General features: G+C 35.4%; 2 protein-coding genes across 3 annotated transcripts in view; one reads left to right on the top strand and one right to left on the bottom strand.

The window, feature by feature from the left end:
* The window catches only part of LOC136037745 (peptidyl-prolyl cis-trans isomerase NIMA-interacting 1-like), a 30,572-nt gene extending 19,289 nt beyond the window's left edge, over window positions 1-11,283 (bottom strand). The window contains exon 1 of one of the 2 annotated variants that reach the window (XM_065720528.1): window positions 11,130-11,283. The gene's annotated coding sequence lies outside the window, so the exon portion shown is untranslated. Of the gene's footprint in view, window positions 1-11,108 lie in introns of both variants that reach the window. The other variant, XM_065720529.1, reaches the window with a different exon arrangement.
* Window positions 11,284-14,852: 3,569 nt separating this feature from the next.
* Window positions 14,853-16,738, top strand: part of LOC136037741 (ubiquitin carboxyl-terminal hydrolase calypso-like) — a 94,475-nt gene continuing 92,589 nt past the window's right edge. Inside the window, exon 1 of the mRNA XM_065720520.1 lies at window positions 14,853-15,039. Coding sequence (XP_065576592.1) covers window positions 14,982-15,039 — 58 coding nt within the window. The 5' untranslated portion in view covers window positions 14,853-14,981. The remainder of the gene's footprint in view (window positions 15,040-16,738) is intronic.

Here is a 16,738-nt window from a genome sequence, read left to right as displayed (position 1 = left end):
GGGCCAGCCATCCTGTGCTTTCGCACACCCTTCCTGTTTACCTGATCGCCACTGACCCCCGTCCCAAACTGAAGAATTGGGTACACTGGGATTCGAACCCGCGTCCTCTCAGACAAGGGATCCCGAATCCAGCGCACCAACCCACTCGGGGGTTGGTGCGTGGCCGCACCAATTTATACACCTGCCACAATTTATACACCTGCGACAAAGTCGCAGAGATATTAAAAAATATCTCTCCATCAACACTTGGCTGCTTACCAACTCTTCTAAATATCACAAAATTAGTTTTTGTTTAACATTTCCTGACAAAAGACTCGAACTTGTAAATACAAAAAAAAATTAAACCCTATTTACTTTCAACAACAAATCATCAATGGATTGACTAGACACAGTTAAAGCAGTATCATCCGCAAAAGTTGTAATAAAACACTCAGGTAAGTAGAAACGCATTGAGTCAACACAGAAGATACAGAAGTGGTCCCAAGGCAGACCCCAGGGGTACACCACATTTGAAAAGTAGAAGAAAAAACATCATTTAATACAACATTAAGAGATCTACCACTCAAAAAACTTTCAAACCACTTCAGATAGTTATAACGAACTCTAAGGGATTGCAGACGTTTGACTAAAATTTTAATATCAACTGAATCAAACAATTTTTTAAATCAATAAAAATATTCAAAGGAATTTCACCACTTTCAAAGCATTTATTATCCCCGTCTTTTTAAGGTAATCATAAAGCCTTTTATGCATAATTTTGAAAACAGGGGTAGGATTGAAATGGACCTATAATTTTCAAGAATGCCCTTGGCGCAGGGGATGATTTTTGCCCTTTTAAGTGCATCAGGGAATTCGCCAGTTAGGAGGGAAAAATTGATTATGTAAACAAGGCATGGTAGTAAATAACAGATCGCTGATTTAAAAGTCTTATGAATAGGGCCATCTGACCCTGCTGAATTAGATTTGGCGATTTTCACAACCTTCAGAATTTCGTCTTCAGTACACGGCTGAAATTTAATTTCACTTCCAGTTCCTCTGTCATCCACAAATTCATAGTCCAGGAAATCATCATTAGAATTCATCAGCCCTTCCGCCTGTAGAATTTGGCCAATACTTGAAAAAAAACTCAACAAATCTATTAGCAATAATCGTTTCATCATTAACAGTTTCTCCTTGAATCAGTAGCGAATTGGGTGGAGCTTCTTCCTTCTTTCCCAATAGATCATTAACCCTCCAGATTATTTTTAGCTTTTCTTCTCATTGAGTTTACTTTATTGCATATTCTTTTGAATTTTTCCAGTTTTTGAGCACATTCACGATTTAATAATCCACATACTATTGATTTCCTAAATCTGACGCTTCAAAAATTTCTGTAATTCTTCTTAATCAATTTCATTAAAATTTCATTAAATCAAATTTCATTAAAATCAATGCTGCTTAACTCTTTACCAAACCTCTGTAAATTCTTGGTTCTTAACAACTGAGTATTCACTTTTTTTAATTCATTTCTTTTTATTTGGCCACAAGGTACCATTGCAGCAACTGGGAAATAGTCCAAACAAGGGTATAGAACCACTAAGCACAACTACGGCCCAGATACTTAGAACACATAAAAATATTATCTATGAGAGTGGCTGAATGACTTGTAACCTGTGTTGGAATATTCACAAAGGGGAAAAGATCATCACCAACCATAAATTAAAATAATCAAGATTCACCGGATCCGACTCGAATTGAAAATAGAGCATCTGAAACATAAGATTCTTCTATATATCAAGTTTCATTAAGATCCAATCACCCATTCGTAAGATACCTCGATTTTCATGTTTCCCAAGAATTCCGGTTTCCCCCCTCCAACTCCCCCCAATGTCACCGGATCTGGTAAGGATTTAAAATAAGAGTTCTAAAGCACAAGATGCTTCTAAATATCAAATTTCATTAAGATCTGATTACCCATTTGTAAGTTACAAATACCTCATTTTGTCTAATTTTTCCGAATTACTCCCCCCCCCCCCCGACTCCTCCAAAGAGATCGGATCCGGTCCGGTTATGTCAGTCATGGTATCTTGGACTTGTGCTTATTCTTCCCACCAAGTTTCATCCTGATCTCTCAGCATTGAGCATTTTCCAAGACTTATGGCCCCCCTCCCCCCAATGACACTGGATCCAGACGGGATTTAAAATTAGAGATCTGAGTTACGAGGTCCTTGTTAAGTATGAAATTTCATTAAGATCAAATCACTCCTTCGTAAGTTAAAAATACCTCATTTTTTCTAATTTTTCAGGATCAACCCTCCCCCCAACTCCCCCAAAGAGAGCGGATCCGTTCGGGTTATGTCAATCACGTATCTAGGACTTGTACTTATTTTTCCCACCAAGTTTCATCCCAATCCCTCCACTCAAAGCGTTTTCCAAGATTTTAGGTCCCCCCCCCCACAACTCCCCCCCCCCAATGTAATCGGATCCGGTCAGGATTTAAAATAAGAGCTCTGAGACACGATATCCTTCCAAACATCAAACTTCATTAAGATCCGATCACCTGTTCATAAGTTAAAAATACTTCATTTTTTCTATTTTTTCCAAATTAACTGGTCCCTCACTCCCCCCCCCAGATGGTCAAATCGGGGAAACGACTATTTCTAATTTAATCTAGTCCGGTCCCTGATACGCCTGCCAAATTTCATCGTCCTAGCTTATCTGGAAGTGCCTAAACTAGCAAAACCAGGACAGACAGACAGACCAATAGACTGACAGAATTTGCAATTGCTATATGTCACTTGGTTAACACCAAGTGCAATAAAAACCATATATGCCACTGGGGCACAATTTACAACACTTGTCCTTGGGTTCTGGGAGGGGGTGTATTATCCCTGGAGAGTTCGTTATATGATCTTTGGTCTATTTTGAACAAAATGGCTATATAAAAAATTTGATTGGACACATTTGGGGAAAAGAGGGTTGGTGGAGAGGAGGGGCTAGTTGGCATTGGATTACTTTTGACTCTCAAAAGGGAATTAAAACTTTCAATTTCTAATCATTTGAGTTCCTTCTGAAGTTTATATGACCTTCTCTTCCACAGGAACCTTATCTACCCCCCCAGGGCATAAGTTACAACCCTTCCACTGGACTCTGAAGGGGGGTTATGTTGACTGTGAAGTTGTGTTATCTGATTGTTGGATTACTTCAAACAAACATTTCAAAATTTTAATTGGATGAATTGGGAGAAAAGAGGGTGTGTGTGTGTGCGTGGGTAAAAAAAAGGTAAAGGATATGGCATTAGACATTACAGTCCGTACCGGCGGTGCTGATCTCCGTTTCTTCCTGGCCCTTCAGCCAGGAAGTGCAATGGGGGATCGGGGCCAGTCATCCTGTGCTTTCGCACACCCTTCCTGTTTACCTTCCCCAGATTTCTCCAGGTGCCCATTTAGAGCTGGGTCGACTCTGGGTAAGCTTACAGAGTCACGCCACTGATCCCCGTCCCAAACTGAGGAATTGGGTACACTGGGATTCGAACCCGCGTCCTCTCAGACAAGGGATCCCGAATCCAGCGCACCAACCCACTCGGCCAGGACGTCGGTGTGCGTGGGTGGGAGGAGGGGGCTGGATAGATGCCATCCAATCACTTTTGAATCTTCAAAAGATAACTAAAACTTGTAATGCCCCCGGGGCACAACTTAACACTTGCCAATAGGCTCTGGGGGGCTGTGTTAAACCTGGAGTTTCTATAATCTGATGTTGGAATTATTTTTAACAAAATGGTTATCTCAAAATTTTTAATGGATGGGTTTGGGGAAAAAAATGCATGGGGAGGATAGTTGCCCTCTGATCTCTTTTAACTCTTAAAAAGAGATCTGGAGCTTTCACTTTCCAATCGAGTATGTATATGAAGTTTATATGAGCATCCCTCTGAAGTTTATATGAGCACCCTTTCTGTAAGAACCATATGCCCCAAGAGTACAGCTTACAATGTACTGGGGGTTATGAAGGCCCTGGAGTTTTTGTCATCTTATCTTTAAACTAATTTTAACAAAATGGCTATCTCAAAACTTTGTTGGATGCATATTGGGAAAAAGGACAGGGAGGGGGGCTAGTTGCCCTTTTATCACTTTTGAATCTTAAAAAGGGTGCTAGAACTTTCAATTTCTGATTGAATGAGCCCTCTCCATAGTTTATATGACCACCCCTTCTACATAAAGTGCCTCTGGGAAAAAAAATAAAAATAATAAAACATTGGAGCCTTATGGCCTTTACTATAGGCAATGCTATGTCTCTGATAAATAATAGTAATAAGAATAATGTATGACAGTTAGTAATAATAGTATACAATTTTTTTGTTATTCTAACTAGTTTTGATGGAAACGCCCAAATTAGGACAAGGAATTTCTTTGCCTTTGAAGGGACTGACTAGCTATGAATTTAATCCATTTATGGTGGGAAATAAAACTTGCAATAATGAACATATAGCCCAAATAAGTGTCCAGGGGGGTCCTTCTACCTTGTACCTCAACATTTTTCTCATTTATGGGGCAATATTTGAAAAATTAGAGGCTTAGGAAATCAATTGTAGGCTAACTTTGAACAAAAATTTAAAATTACCTTAGAACTATGTAACATCCTGAGAATAATTTGCTAATACCTAATGCTAATTTGCTAATAATTTGCTAATGTGTGCATGGTTTTTGAACTAGACTCTATAATAACAAAAGAGTGTACACATTGAATCCCAATTCAACAATACTCCATAATAATAATGTAAAGTAAAGTGATGTGCTTTAAGGAATGATATAAGTATTTAGATTTTTGAAGTAGTTTTAGAAAGTGCTTCCTTCTGGAGGAGAAAACCACTAAAATAGTAATTTGGAAGGAAACATGATAATCTGATTAATATAGACATGATGTATATTTAAAGTAAGAATTTTACTTTTTAAGAGTTTTCTTTTAGCTGTTTGTATTATCCCAGGACAATACAAGGGACCGTCAAGGTGGGCAGAGTAGATTGTCAGACCAGTAATCATGAATTTCAGATATAGCATAAAATAAGGAATCCAATGGTACTACTTTTATTTGTATAGCATTTTGCTTTCACATGTGGTCAACCACTAAATATTTATCCATGGTTTTAAGCATTACCAATATAAGCACAAAAGATAATGGCAAACACACAAAATCAGCAAACTTTTCTATAGCCTGCTGTCTAGACTTGCTGCATTAGAGGGGGCTGAAACAGTGGTGATTACTAGATTGGGAAGAGCATTCAATACAGAACCCAGCATGGTAGTATATTTTACCAAAAGAAATAGGTAAAATTCTAGTTTAGAAGTTTTTGCCATCTTGAAGAATAGTTGAGTTAAGTGAATAAAACTTTCAGGAGTGCATCCGGGGCCCTAATGATCTTGTGAAAGAATATTTTAAAGCATCTACCTTCACTCCTTTAGAGGGTATGGACCTTTAACAATGTTTGTGCTATAAAAGTGAAACCTGGCAAAACAGCCTAAACCTTTTGCTCAAATAAGACACAACAAAGATGTTTTAAGCTTCATACCTTTGCTCAATTCAAATATATAAGGTTTTAAAGGTCTATGAAATTATTTTTTTAATTTAGGAAAAAAAACCCTGACATGGCTTAAAATTTAGTAAATTTGCAGTTTACAATATAATTTAGCTGGGTTGAAGGTGAATATATTGCTTGAAGCCTTTCTATGCTCTTTTATAATTCAATAATTGCATCAGGGGCAAATTTCATTTTGAGCCCTTAAAGTACTAAAATGGCTCAAAACAGCCCATAGTCACCTAAAGTTTAAAAGCATATTACCAAAAAAATAGCTTGTGAGAAATAATTGTCATTTGTAGCTGATTTAGAAGTGGTAATTATTATTTCCCTTGCTCTCAATAGTAAATTTTTTTAAAAACAAATTTGCAGAAATTTTTAAAAAGATCTAGAAAGAAACCCCCTCAAAAATAACATCAGTTTGCTGTGGTCATTTCGAGGGGTTTCAAACTCTTGAAACCCCTCAAACTCTTTGAAACTCTGTAATTTTATTTCCTTTTTTAGGCACTTTTTTAATATGTTTTTAAACTTTTGTAACTATGGACCAATGGGACAGCAATTTTTTTCTAATTATAGAAGGATCCAAATTTTGCAAAATAAAAGCATTTGATTGATTGCAGACATAAAAGAGCAGGTTAAACCCAAAACAATTGCTAGCTTTTTCCAGTGTAATATTTAAAATGTTGGTCAGATTCATGACTACTAGGCGTCAAATTTTGTGTTCCAGAGCATGAAACATATATGCCCTGACTATTTTCATAATTATTTTGCCATGAATCAGGAGCACCATAATTATGATATAAGAAATTCACAACTATTAAGCCATGAACAAAGAAAAACAGTTCGATCATCATATGTGGTTAATAATCCGGGGCCTTCTGTTTGGAATAATCTGCCAGGTAGCATCAGGAAGTCTGTCACTTTATATGGGTTTAAAAAATAATTTGAAAACATTTTATTTAACTAATATATTTTGAAGGATGAGAGGTTTTTGATGTTTTTTGCAGTTTTTTGGGGTGGGGTGGGGACTGAAACTGGTAAAAAATATTTAATAGCACTATTTTGTTGTATTGTCTTCATGTGTATGTGTTGTTGTTTAGGCTAGGTGGATAATCATGAGTTGTTATGTTAAGATATTTATTTATTACCTTAATTTGCACTTCAGAGCAAATGAAGATCCATATTAATCTGTGAACTTCTCCATACTTGATAATGTCAACAATTAAACATCAAATGCATCCCACTAGTACTTCCAGAGAACACCATTCCATTTAACATAGGCCTATAATAGCTTCTTGGAAACTTCATGATTAGGTGCTGAGACTATTGCATTTGAGATACTATTCTAGTGATTTACTATATGGCAGGAGAAAAACTGCTGCTGTGTTGAGTTTTGACAGATGGCTTCAATAGCTTCTTTGAATGTCCTCTCCTGTCAGTGCCAATATCTTGGTAAATTAACAAATAAATTGGGAGGGGGAGGGGGGTTTCTTGTAAGTAAGCTTATATGTCACAAGCATGTCAGCTCTTCATTGTTGACAAACCAGTGTAGATAATTTCAACTCCTTCTACTTCATCATAAGGCTTGTCTCTCATCTTTGTTTCTGCCTTTGTGGCTCTCCTTTGCACCTTCTCCTTAGAAGCTGTGGCAGGGGTGTCAAATGGCTCAGAAATTCAAAAACTATTTGGATTACCCTTATTCCATGACTATCTACCATAGTTCTGCCCTAGGAAGGATGGATGATAGACTATCTATCAACAAGTGAAATGAGCTCATTTGCATGCAATTGTGAAAAAGACTTATGCCAGCTTTGCCTCTCACTCAAACTATCTGTCTTGGCTTTTCCTCTAATTAGTCATGGCATGATGACATCTTGATTTTATAATTTTGAAACTAAGAGCATAATAAAATGTGTCAAGTGATATATTCACCTTCATCCTAGCTAAATTATATTGTAAACTGCAAATTTACATAGAATTCTACTGAAATAATATGAATTGTATTTTCAAAAAGCAAAGCCAATGAAAATAAGATTGAGAACTCAAAATTAAGGTAAAATCTTTCTGTCAAAATTTAGATAGTCTAGGTAAATCTGTTGTGTAGGCTATCCAGTCTTCTAAGCCCTATAGTTGAGAAAAAGGTGGACATAATAGCTTGGCAATACCTTGTCAGGCCACACTTGTGGCTGTGATTGCATTCCTGAAAGTTTTATTCACCTAAATGAGCCAGTCCCAAAGACAGCAAGAAGTCCCTAAAGTACAATTTCTTATTTTTGTGGCTGTGGTTGCATTGATGAAAGTTTCAATCACCTAAATGAGCCAGTCCCAAAGACAGCAAGAAGTTCCTAAAGTACAATTTCTTATTTTCTGTGGCTGTGGTTACATTGCTGAAAGTTTTAATCACCTAAATGAGCCAGTCCCAAAGACAGCAAGAAGTCCCTAAAGTTAAATTCCTTATTTTTTGTGGCTGTGGTTGCATACTTGTGGCTGTGGTTGCATTCCTGAAAGTTTTATTCACCTAAATGAGCCAGTCCCAAAGACAACAAGTAGTCCCTAAAGTACAATCTCTTATTTTTTGTGGCTGTGGTTGCATACTTGTGGCTGTGGTTGCATTCCTGAAAGTTTTATTCACCTAAATGAACCAGTCCCCAAGACAGCAAGAAGTCCCTAAAGTACAATTCCTTATTTTTTATGGCTGTGTTTGCATTCCTGAAAGTTTTATTCGCCTAAATGAGCCAGTCCCAAAGACAGCAAGAAGTCCCTAAAGTACAATTTCTTATTTTTTGTGGCTGTGGTTGCATTCCTGAAAGTTTTAATCACCTAGATGAGCCAGTCCCAAAGACAGCAAGAAGTCCCTAAAGTTAAATTCCTTATTTTTTGTGGCTGTGGTTACATTGCTGAAAGTTTTAATCACCTAAATGAGCCAGTCCCAAAGACAGCAAGAAGTCCCTAAAGTTAAATTCCTTATTTTTTGTGGCTGTGGTTGCATACTTGTGGCTGTGGTTGCATTCCTGAAAGTTTTATTCACCTAAATGAGCCAGTCCCAAAGACAACAAGTAGTCCCTAAAGTACAATCTCTTATTTTTTGTGGCTGTGGTTGCATACTTGTGGCTGTGGTTGCATTCCTGAAAGTTTTATTCACCTAAATGAACCAGTCCCCAAGACAGCAAGAAGTCCCTAAAGTACAATTCCTTATTTTTTATGGCTGTGTTTGCATTCCTGAAAGTTTTATTTGCCTAAATGAGCCAGTCCCAAAGACAGCAAGAAGTCCCTAAAGTACAATTTCTTATTTTTTGTGGCTGTGGTTGCATTCCTGAAAGTTTTAATCACCTAGATGAGCCAGTCCCAAAGACAGCAAGAAGTCCCTAAAGTTAAATTCCTTATTTTTTGTGGCTGTGGTTGCATTCCTGAAAGTTTTATTCACCTAAATGAGCCAATCCCAAAGACAACAAGTAGTCCCTAAAGTACAATTTCTTATTTTTTGTGGCTGTGGTTGCATACTTGTGGCTGTGGTTGCATTCCTGAAAGTTTTATTCGCCTAAATGAACCAGTCCCCAAGACAGCAAGAAGTCCCTAAAGTACAATTCCTTATTTTTTATGGCTGTGTTTGCATTCCTGAAAGTTAAATTTGCCTAAATGAGCCAGTCCCAAAGACAGCAAGAAGTCCCTAAAATACAATTTCTTATTTTTTGTGGCTGTGGTTGCATTCCTGAAAGTTTTATTCACCTAAATGAGCCAGTCCCAAAGACAGCAAGAAGTCCCTAAAGTTAAATTCCTTATTTTTTGTGGCTGTGGTTGCATACTTGTGGCTGTGGTTGCATTCCTGAAAGTTTTATTCACCTAAATGAACCAGTCCCCAAGACAGCAAGAAGTCCCTAAAGTACAATTCCTTATTTTTTAAGCTGTGTTTGCATTCCTGAAAGTTTTATTCGCCTAAATGAGCCAGTCCCAAAGACAGCAAGAAGTCCCTAAAGTACAATTTCTTATTTTTTGTGGCTGTGGTTGCATTGCTGAAAGTTTTAATCACCTAAATGAGCCAGTCCCAAAGACAGCAAGAAGTCCCTAAAGCACAATTTCTTATTTTTTGTGGCTGTGGTTGCATTGCTGAAAGTTTTAATCACCTATATGAGCCAGTCCCAAAGACAGCAAGAAGTCCCTAAAGTACAATTTCTTATTTTTTGTGGCTGTGGTTGCGTACTTGTGGCTGTGGTGGCATTCCTTAGAGTTCTATTCACCTAAATGAATCAGTCCCCAAGACAGCAAGAAGTCACTAAAGTACAATTCCTTATTTTTTATGGCTGTGGTTGTATTCCTGAAAGTTTTGTTCACATAAACAAGCCAGTTCCCAAGACAACAAGAAGTCCCTAAAGTAAAATTCCTTATTTTTTTTCTAATTTAATCTGTACCTTATGGTGAAACATTACCTCTGAATTGTGTCTTTACCTGGCTCAACAGCTTTTGTGTTAGGCCTCTTGAACTACAATTTTACAAAATACTTTCCTCAAAAGGAAACAGTAAAATTTTAAACAAGCCAATTTGGTCAATGTTGGTATTACCCCAACAATTGTTTTGGGTCATGAAACTATTGTTAATAGATGCATTTTGACTTTTGGAACATCTTTTCTCTCTTGCAAAACTACTGCAAACTCACTGTTATGGAATTATTCCAGCCCAAATATTCTTGTATTTATACATATAGAATTGTAATCATTTCTGTTTTCATTGATTGGAAATTTGGAATTGTAAATCTGTAATAGTTTAGAAACAAATTTGGGCTATATATTTGCACATTAGGGGGGTGGGGTAAAGCACAGCATATATCAAATGCATGAACTAACCATTGCTGTATTTCATATATGCTATGCTTTACCCCCCCCCCTAATGTGCAAATATATAATAATTCCATAATGGTGAGTTTGTGGTAGTTTTGCAAGAGAGAAAAGATGTTCCAAAAGTCAAAATGTATCTATTACCCCAATAGTTTCATGACCAAAAACAATTGTTCAGGTAATGCCAACATTGACTGCCAATTTTTGTTATTTTGAAAGTGTTAGGTTAGGAAAACAAGATTTTCAAGAGAGGTTCTACAGACTAATGTATGTCCTGGAAAGGTATTTTGAAGTAACTAATTCTTTTAGTTCTCTCTCTAGAGGGCACTGACCATTTAAATCTTTGAAAACTGGCCTTTAAAAGCCTAAATAAAAAGTAAAGCTGTGAAAAATAGATCTTCTGCTTAAATGAAGTACAAGAAATGTATTTTCAGCTACACAACTTTTTTTCAATTCCAATTTATGAGGTTTCATCAGAAATTGCATTTTCAGAACTAAAGTCAGAGAAAAAGAAACTGTAAACTAAGGTATATTGTTGTTTGTCTAAAATCAAGTAGGTATAGACCTGTCAAACAGGCAAATTTCTAAGACATAGAAATCAGGCAAGGTTAACATATTATCTTGACAATAACTTCCTGGAGCATGTTTTTGACCCAGGATTTATTACTGAAAGTTTTATTTTTCTAACATAACCACTTTCCAAGCAAAAAGTAGCTTATCTAGAATTTTACCAAGGAAAAGGCCAAGTTTACTTTTCACAAAAATTTCTCTTGTCTCCTTGACAAGTCCAATTATTAGAAAGGATCCAAAGTGGTCTTAAGGGACCAGATTCCAACAGCTTTAGAGGTCTTCTTTTTTATTCTTTTTCTTGCTTCAGATGAAAAGAATGAGCGTCAAAGCAGAGTTGCAAGAAAATTTTGAAAAGAAGAATTAAAAGAACAAAAGGATAATAACTCCAGTGAAAGCAAACTTTCCTAGTTTTATTAAAGACTTATTCTTTCCCTGTCCATCCAAGTTAAAGAATGATGAAATTTACTACTCTAGTGACTTCTTATCATATTTAAGACATTTTTTAGCCTTTTCATGACTGTGATTGCTTCCCTGTTTAACCAAGTTAGACAATCATTCAGATAAGAGATTGGCGTCACAGGGAACCATCTTTACACATCTGCATATTGGAATTTAAAATTATGAAGCTTGTCTATTCCTCTTTAGGTGAACAAAGTTAACATCAATCCTTAATAAAGCGTAAAAAAGTGAGGAATGAGCAGAAATGTGGCTTTCTTAACAAAACTGGCCCTATACATGCGTTTTGTTAAGTTTACAATCTAATTCTAAGAAGGGTATGGAAGGTTTTTATCATACTTCTAGGCAGATGGGAAGACTTCTCATTATCAGTATAGAGGAAAATCAAAACTGTTGGGTATTTATTCTTAGCTGGTTTTTATATAAATCTGTTTGTTTGTAAAGATGTTCATTAATAAATTATTTTTTACAATTCTGTTTAGGACAATTGCCCAGTCTTTGTTTTAAATATATTTTATACCTTATGTCTTAGTGCAAAGGTGAAAGGTGGAGGGGTATTTCTCCGGCGCCGTATTTTTATAATAAATCCTTCCCTAAAATGTAAATGTAACTTCCCGAAAAATCATTTTCGATGTGTTTTTGAGCAGAAGTAAAACTTGAGTATAAAAGGCTCACTTTCTGTGCTTTCTGTCGAGTTATAGTAAAGCCATTTTTAATGTCCATTATGTATTCGTAAATAAATTATCTATAATGAGGGGATGAGAGGGGTTGAATTTCTTTCTCCGCATTCATAAGAAGAGACTATCATGAAAAATTGGAATAACACGGATTTAAAAAGTTCTTTTTCGAAGATGAGGATACTCTTTTCTTCCCATAAGAGATCCAATGATCTTTTATTCTATATCAACAACTATTGTGTAGTAATCAAATACCGCATAGCCGTTACTAATACTGTGTATACGTTTGGTATAATTCTATGTGTTCTATTCTGTACGTTCTGTTTCACAGTGCTAAATAGCAGAACTTGGCACTAATCTGCGGTAAGATGCGCAAGTGTTTCGATATTACCTGTGAAATAATAATTTGTTCTAACGACAAAAGCCGTCAGCTTATTGTGAATCTGGTATTAGTCGACTCCCGAAGATTCAATGAATTGACAATGCTAAACTCCGGACCAAAAACCTGCTCCTTTTCTCTTCTCTGGCTTACTTAATTCTAAATTACGGATGAAATAATTTGTTTCTTGTGCAAGCACTGCCAAAGCTTAATATTTGGGCTATCAAACAGTGTTGTCATGTGCTGCATTGAAAGCAGAAAAGCCCAAATTAAATATTTGACGACTGTTTATGCCAATTTTCTAATCTGCAAAAATAAGCAAGCAGAAAAGGGGAGGTTACATGTTGCAAGTATCGTCGTACCTGCCGGAAGTGGAATTTCCCTCAAATTGCAGGGAATAGGTAGCGAGGACCTACACTTCCCTTGTTTATTGGTGCTCAACATGGCACATACGTCTTAATATCTCAAACCAATCCTTTACTTCCTCCAGTTAAACAGAAAGTTGGATCTAACGTTGCTGTCAGAAATTATATCTTTAATTTCAGCATCTTTCAAAAAGACATGTGACTTCTCCGACTTAGCAGCATTACGCGACACTAATCCCGGACTCCTTCAACTAGCATTCCCTGAAAGGAAGGTCCTATAAAGATAAAGTATAGAGTGATCACAACAAAATGAATACGAAGAAACCCGGGCCTTTCGATTATTCTTTGGCCGGTTTGACACAATCTCAGAGTATCCAAATCTAACTTTTTTACAAGCTTCAGATATTGCAGTTTGGCGGAAGGACAAAACATTTTTACAAATTATTTTACAATATGGCAGTACAAATTACTGACAAGGAAATCAAATCTGTTCTATATTCTTTCTATATATATATATATATATATATATATATATATATATATATATATATATATATATATATATATATATATATATATATGAAAAACTGCAATATGAATTTCAGTGATATTGCGGAATTTCCGTGATATTGGTTTTAGTTGTTCAGCAAAACTGACAAGGACTGCTTTATTTCTGCTCTTTTTTGGCTAAAGAGAGTTCTTTACTTTTCTCTTGAACACTTGTTTTGTGGAAAAAGTTTCTGCAATTGATTTAATATAATAATAATTAATTAATTATTTGAATTTAATATGATAGTCGTTTGTGCTTCTGGTAGGACTAATCGTGGGTTTATTTATACTTTGTTGTAAAACTACCTAACAACTTAATAGACGCCACAGAGCGGACAGAAAACGATTTAGATGCTAGAGGACAAAGAGCTGCAAAGGATTCAGCTGCAAGTGATGGAGACAAAGAGCTGAAAGTAAGGTAGTCTAACTTAGCAATGGGCTGCACAATAACGCTGCCTCAGTAAAGAAGAATTTGGGCACAATGTATGATTAATTTAGCACAGATTATATTTTGGTCTTGAGAAGGCATAGTGGTTATCAGTCCTACTCATATTAAATTTATGCTAGTTTTGAGTTTGACTCGGCTACTCATTGTAATTTCTGTTTGTTTTGAGTTTTATTTATTTATTGACAGTGGTTTGTGCTAGTGTTATTCTCGGAAGATTATTTGGCTTTATTTCTGCTCTTTTTTGGCTAAATGGAGTTCTTTACTTTTCTCTTAAATACTTGTTTTGTGGAGATATTTTTTAATTAATTTAAAGAAAGACCATCCCGGACAAAGCCTTCAGAAATGTATTTATCTTGGTACTGCTTTGCGTTTCTTATTTATGTCCGAAAAGTTTTAATATTGAGGTTATGCTTATGATTTTCTGATAATGTCTGAAAGAATAAAGATTTCTGCATTTCGAAAACTCAATTTTGATTGTAATCGTTGCCCTTTAACTTAAAAATCAAAGTCAGAAGTAGTGCAAAAGGTGGACCACTTTTCTACTGCAATTTCCGACAACAAGGCATAGCTTTTTAAAGACTGGCTGTCCATCTCTTGGGATTTACTTACAGGAGAAAAGCGTAAAGTAGGCCCTAAAAACTTCGGTCATCAAAACCAGTAGATTGATCAATACAATTAGAATATTTGAAGCTACTGAAATAAAAAAGTTTTGGAGAGAGAGAGAGGGAGAATAATAAAAATAAACGCTATATTCTTTGGTTTAATGGAGGGAAGACTATTTTCAGTATTCAATACTTCACTGTTAGATTTTGCGCCAATGAGCTAGTCACTGGGCTAGTTGGTGTTGCTTTAAAAATGTATACTTTTTGTTCACTTAGCTAGAAAAACTGATAATAAAAGGACTCATAAGCATAACGACCATTCCAGGATAGATTCCAAAAATTTATGTTTTTCGCACTTTCGGGGCCAAAATGACATTTTTTTGCTCTCATTGTCGCACCAGGATAAGATCAACAGTTTACAAACTTGAGCGCTAATTTCATTTTTTAGAAGCAGGGCTAGAAATGAAATTGTCAATTAAATAAAATTTGAATATTTGTTCTAGCCTATCTAAGACAAAAAAGTATCAAACACGTTATTTAAGATTCAGCATTTTCTAAATGCCAGTAGATATAAATAATTTGACTGAAGGATGGCTTGAATTGGAAAGTGACCCTGGTATGCTATGTAACTTTCTCCTTCTTATGAAAATTTAGCTCAGTATTTTTTGAAGTCTTCAAAAGTTGTTAACTTTAAAAATTAAAGGGCAAATCTAAGTGGTGGACCTCTTCTTAAGAAAATTTTTTAAACATATAAAAGCCATTAGGCTAGATTATTTATTTTAGGCTTATGTTATTTCTTGCATATTAGTTGCTTTTCTGAAAATAAACCCCACTAAATTAATCTTGAACCTCCTTATTCTCCATTCTGATGATTCAAAATTTGTTGGTAAAGCAGCTACAATCTCTGACCTACAATCCATCAAAGAGGACCTTGACATTCTTGGGACTTATGCTGATACATGGCTCCTCTCATTCAATGCTGATAACTACCATGTTTTCCACTTTGGCAACCACAACCCATATCAGCAGTACCATCTTCAGGGTAAGCCCCTCTGTAGTTTCTGAAGAGTGAGATCTTGGAATCATTGTTGATTATCAACCTAGGTTAAGCATCCATGCAAAATCTATTTTTGTCTGCCCTCCAATCTCTTGGAATGATCAAAGGAACTATCTCCAAGAGATGCCCAAAAGTATTTATTAAACCCTACAAGGCACTAGTTTGCCATGTCTAGAGGTTATAATGTCACTGGTATCACACTACTTCAAGGAGGACAAAGAAAATACTTGAAAGAGGACAACAAAGAGCAACCAAAATGGTCAAACAAAGGCCATACACAGAGTGTTTATGTCAGTCAATATTTTGCAGTTTATATTATTGACCTACAAATAAAGTAAACATACCATGCATTACCTTTTTTATGCTTTTTATGAATATAATCATTGCTTTTCTTGTACATTAAATAATATTTCTTTTATATATATATATATATATATATATATATATATATATATATATATATATATATATATATATATATATATATATATATAAATGGCTCATAACATTTCTTTTCAAACTTACTAGGCCCATTTCATTATAAATTCATTTTAGAAAAGTTGTATAATTTGCTCCTTCCTATATTAATTCAATTCTTCTCTGTTTTCTTCTTATTCTGTTAGGCTGCTTAAAAACTGCAATTTAAAAGAAACGTAAAAAAAAAGTACAACAGCTGACAAAAGAAATATGGAAGATAGCAAAATACTGAAATTGCTTTGAATTTCTTTATCCAACTTGATAGTGACAAATCAATGCTTACAGGTTACATCAAACAGTTTGTGGTAACAAACTGTAGTAAGGAGTGACCTGGCTCAATAGTAACCAAAATCTAAAAAATGGAATTTTGATACCAATAGTGACATCAAAAAATTGCATTTTAATGCTGATTTTAAATATATAGCTTTCATCAAGATTAATTTTACCTATCAAAAGTTACAAGCCTGAGAAAATTTGCCTTATTTTAGTAAATAGGGGAAAACACCCCCTAAAAGTCATACAATCTTAACAAAATCACACCATCAGATTTGGTATATCAGGGAACCTTATTGTAGAAGTTTCAAGCTCCTATCTACAAAAACGCAGAATTTTGCATTTTTTGCCAGAAGACAAATCATGGATGTGTGTTTTCTTGTTTTTTTGTTTTTTTGTTTGTTTTTTTCCCCTAGGGGTGATTGTATTGACCCAGTAGTCCTAGAATGTCATGAGAGGGCTCATTCTAATGGAATTTAAAAGTTCTAGTGCCCTTTTTAAGTGACCA

The sequence above is a fragment of the Artemia franciscana genome, chromosome 17 (assembly GCF_032884065.1).
Source record: "Artemia franciscana chromosome 17, ASM3288406v1, whole genome shotgun sequence".
NCBI lineage: Eukaryota > Metazoa > Arthropoda > Branchiopoda > Anostraca > Artemiidae > Artemia > Artemia franciscana.
Note: the sequence above shows the minus strand (reverse complement) of the source record. Positions and strands in the feature narration are given on the sequence as shown.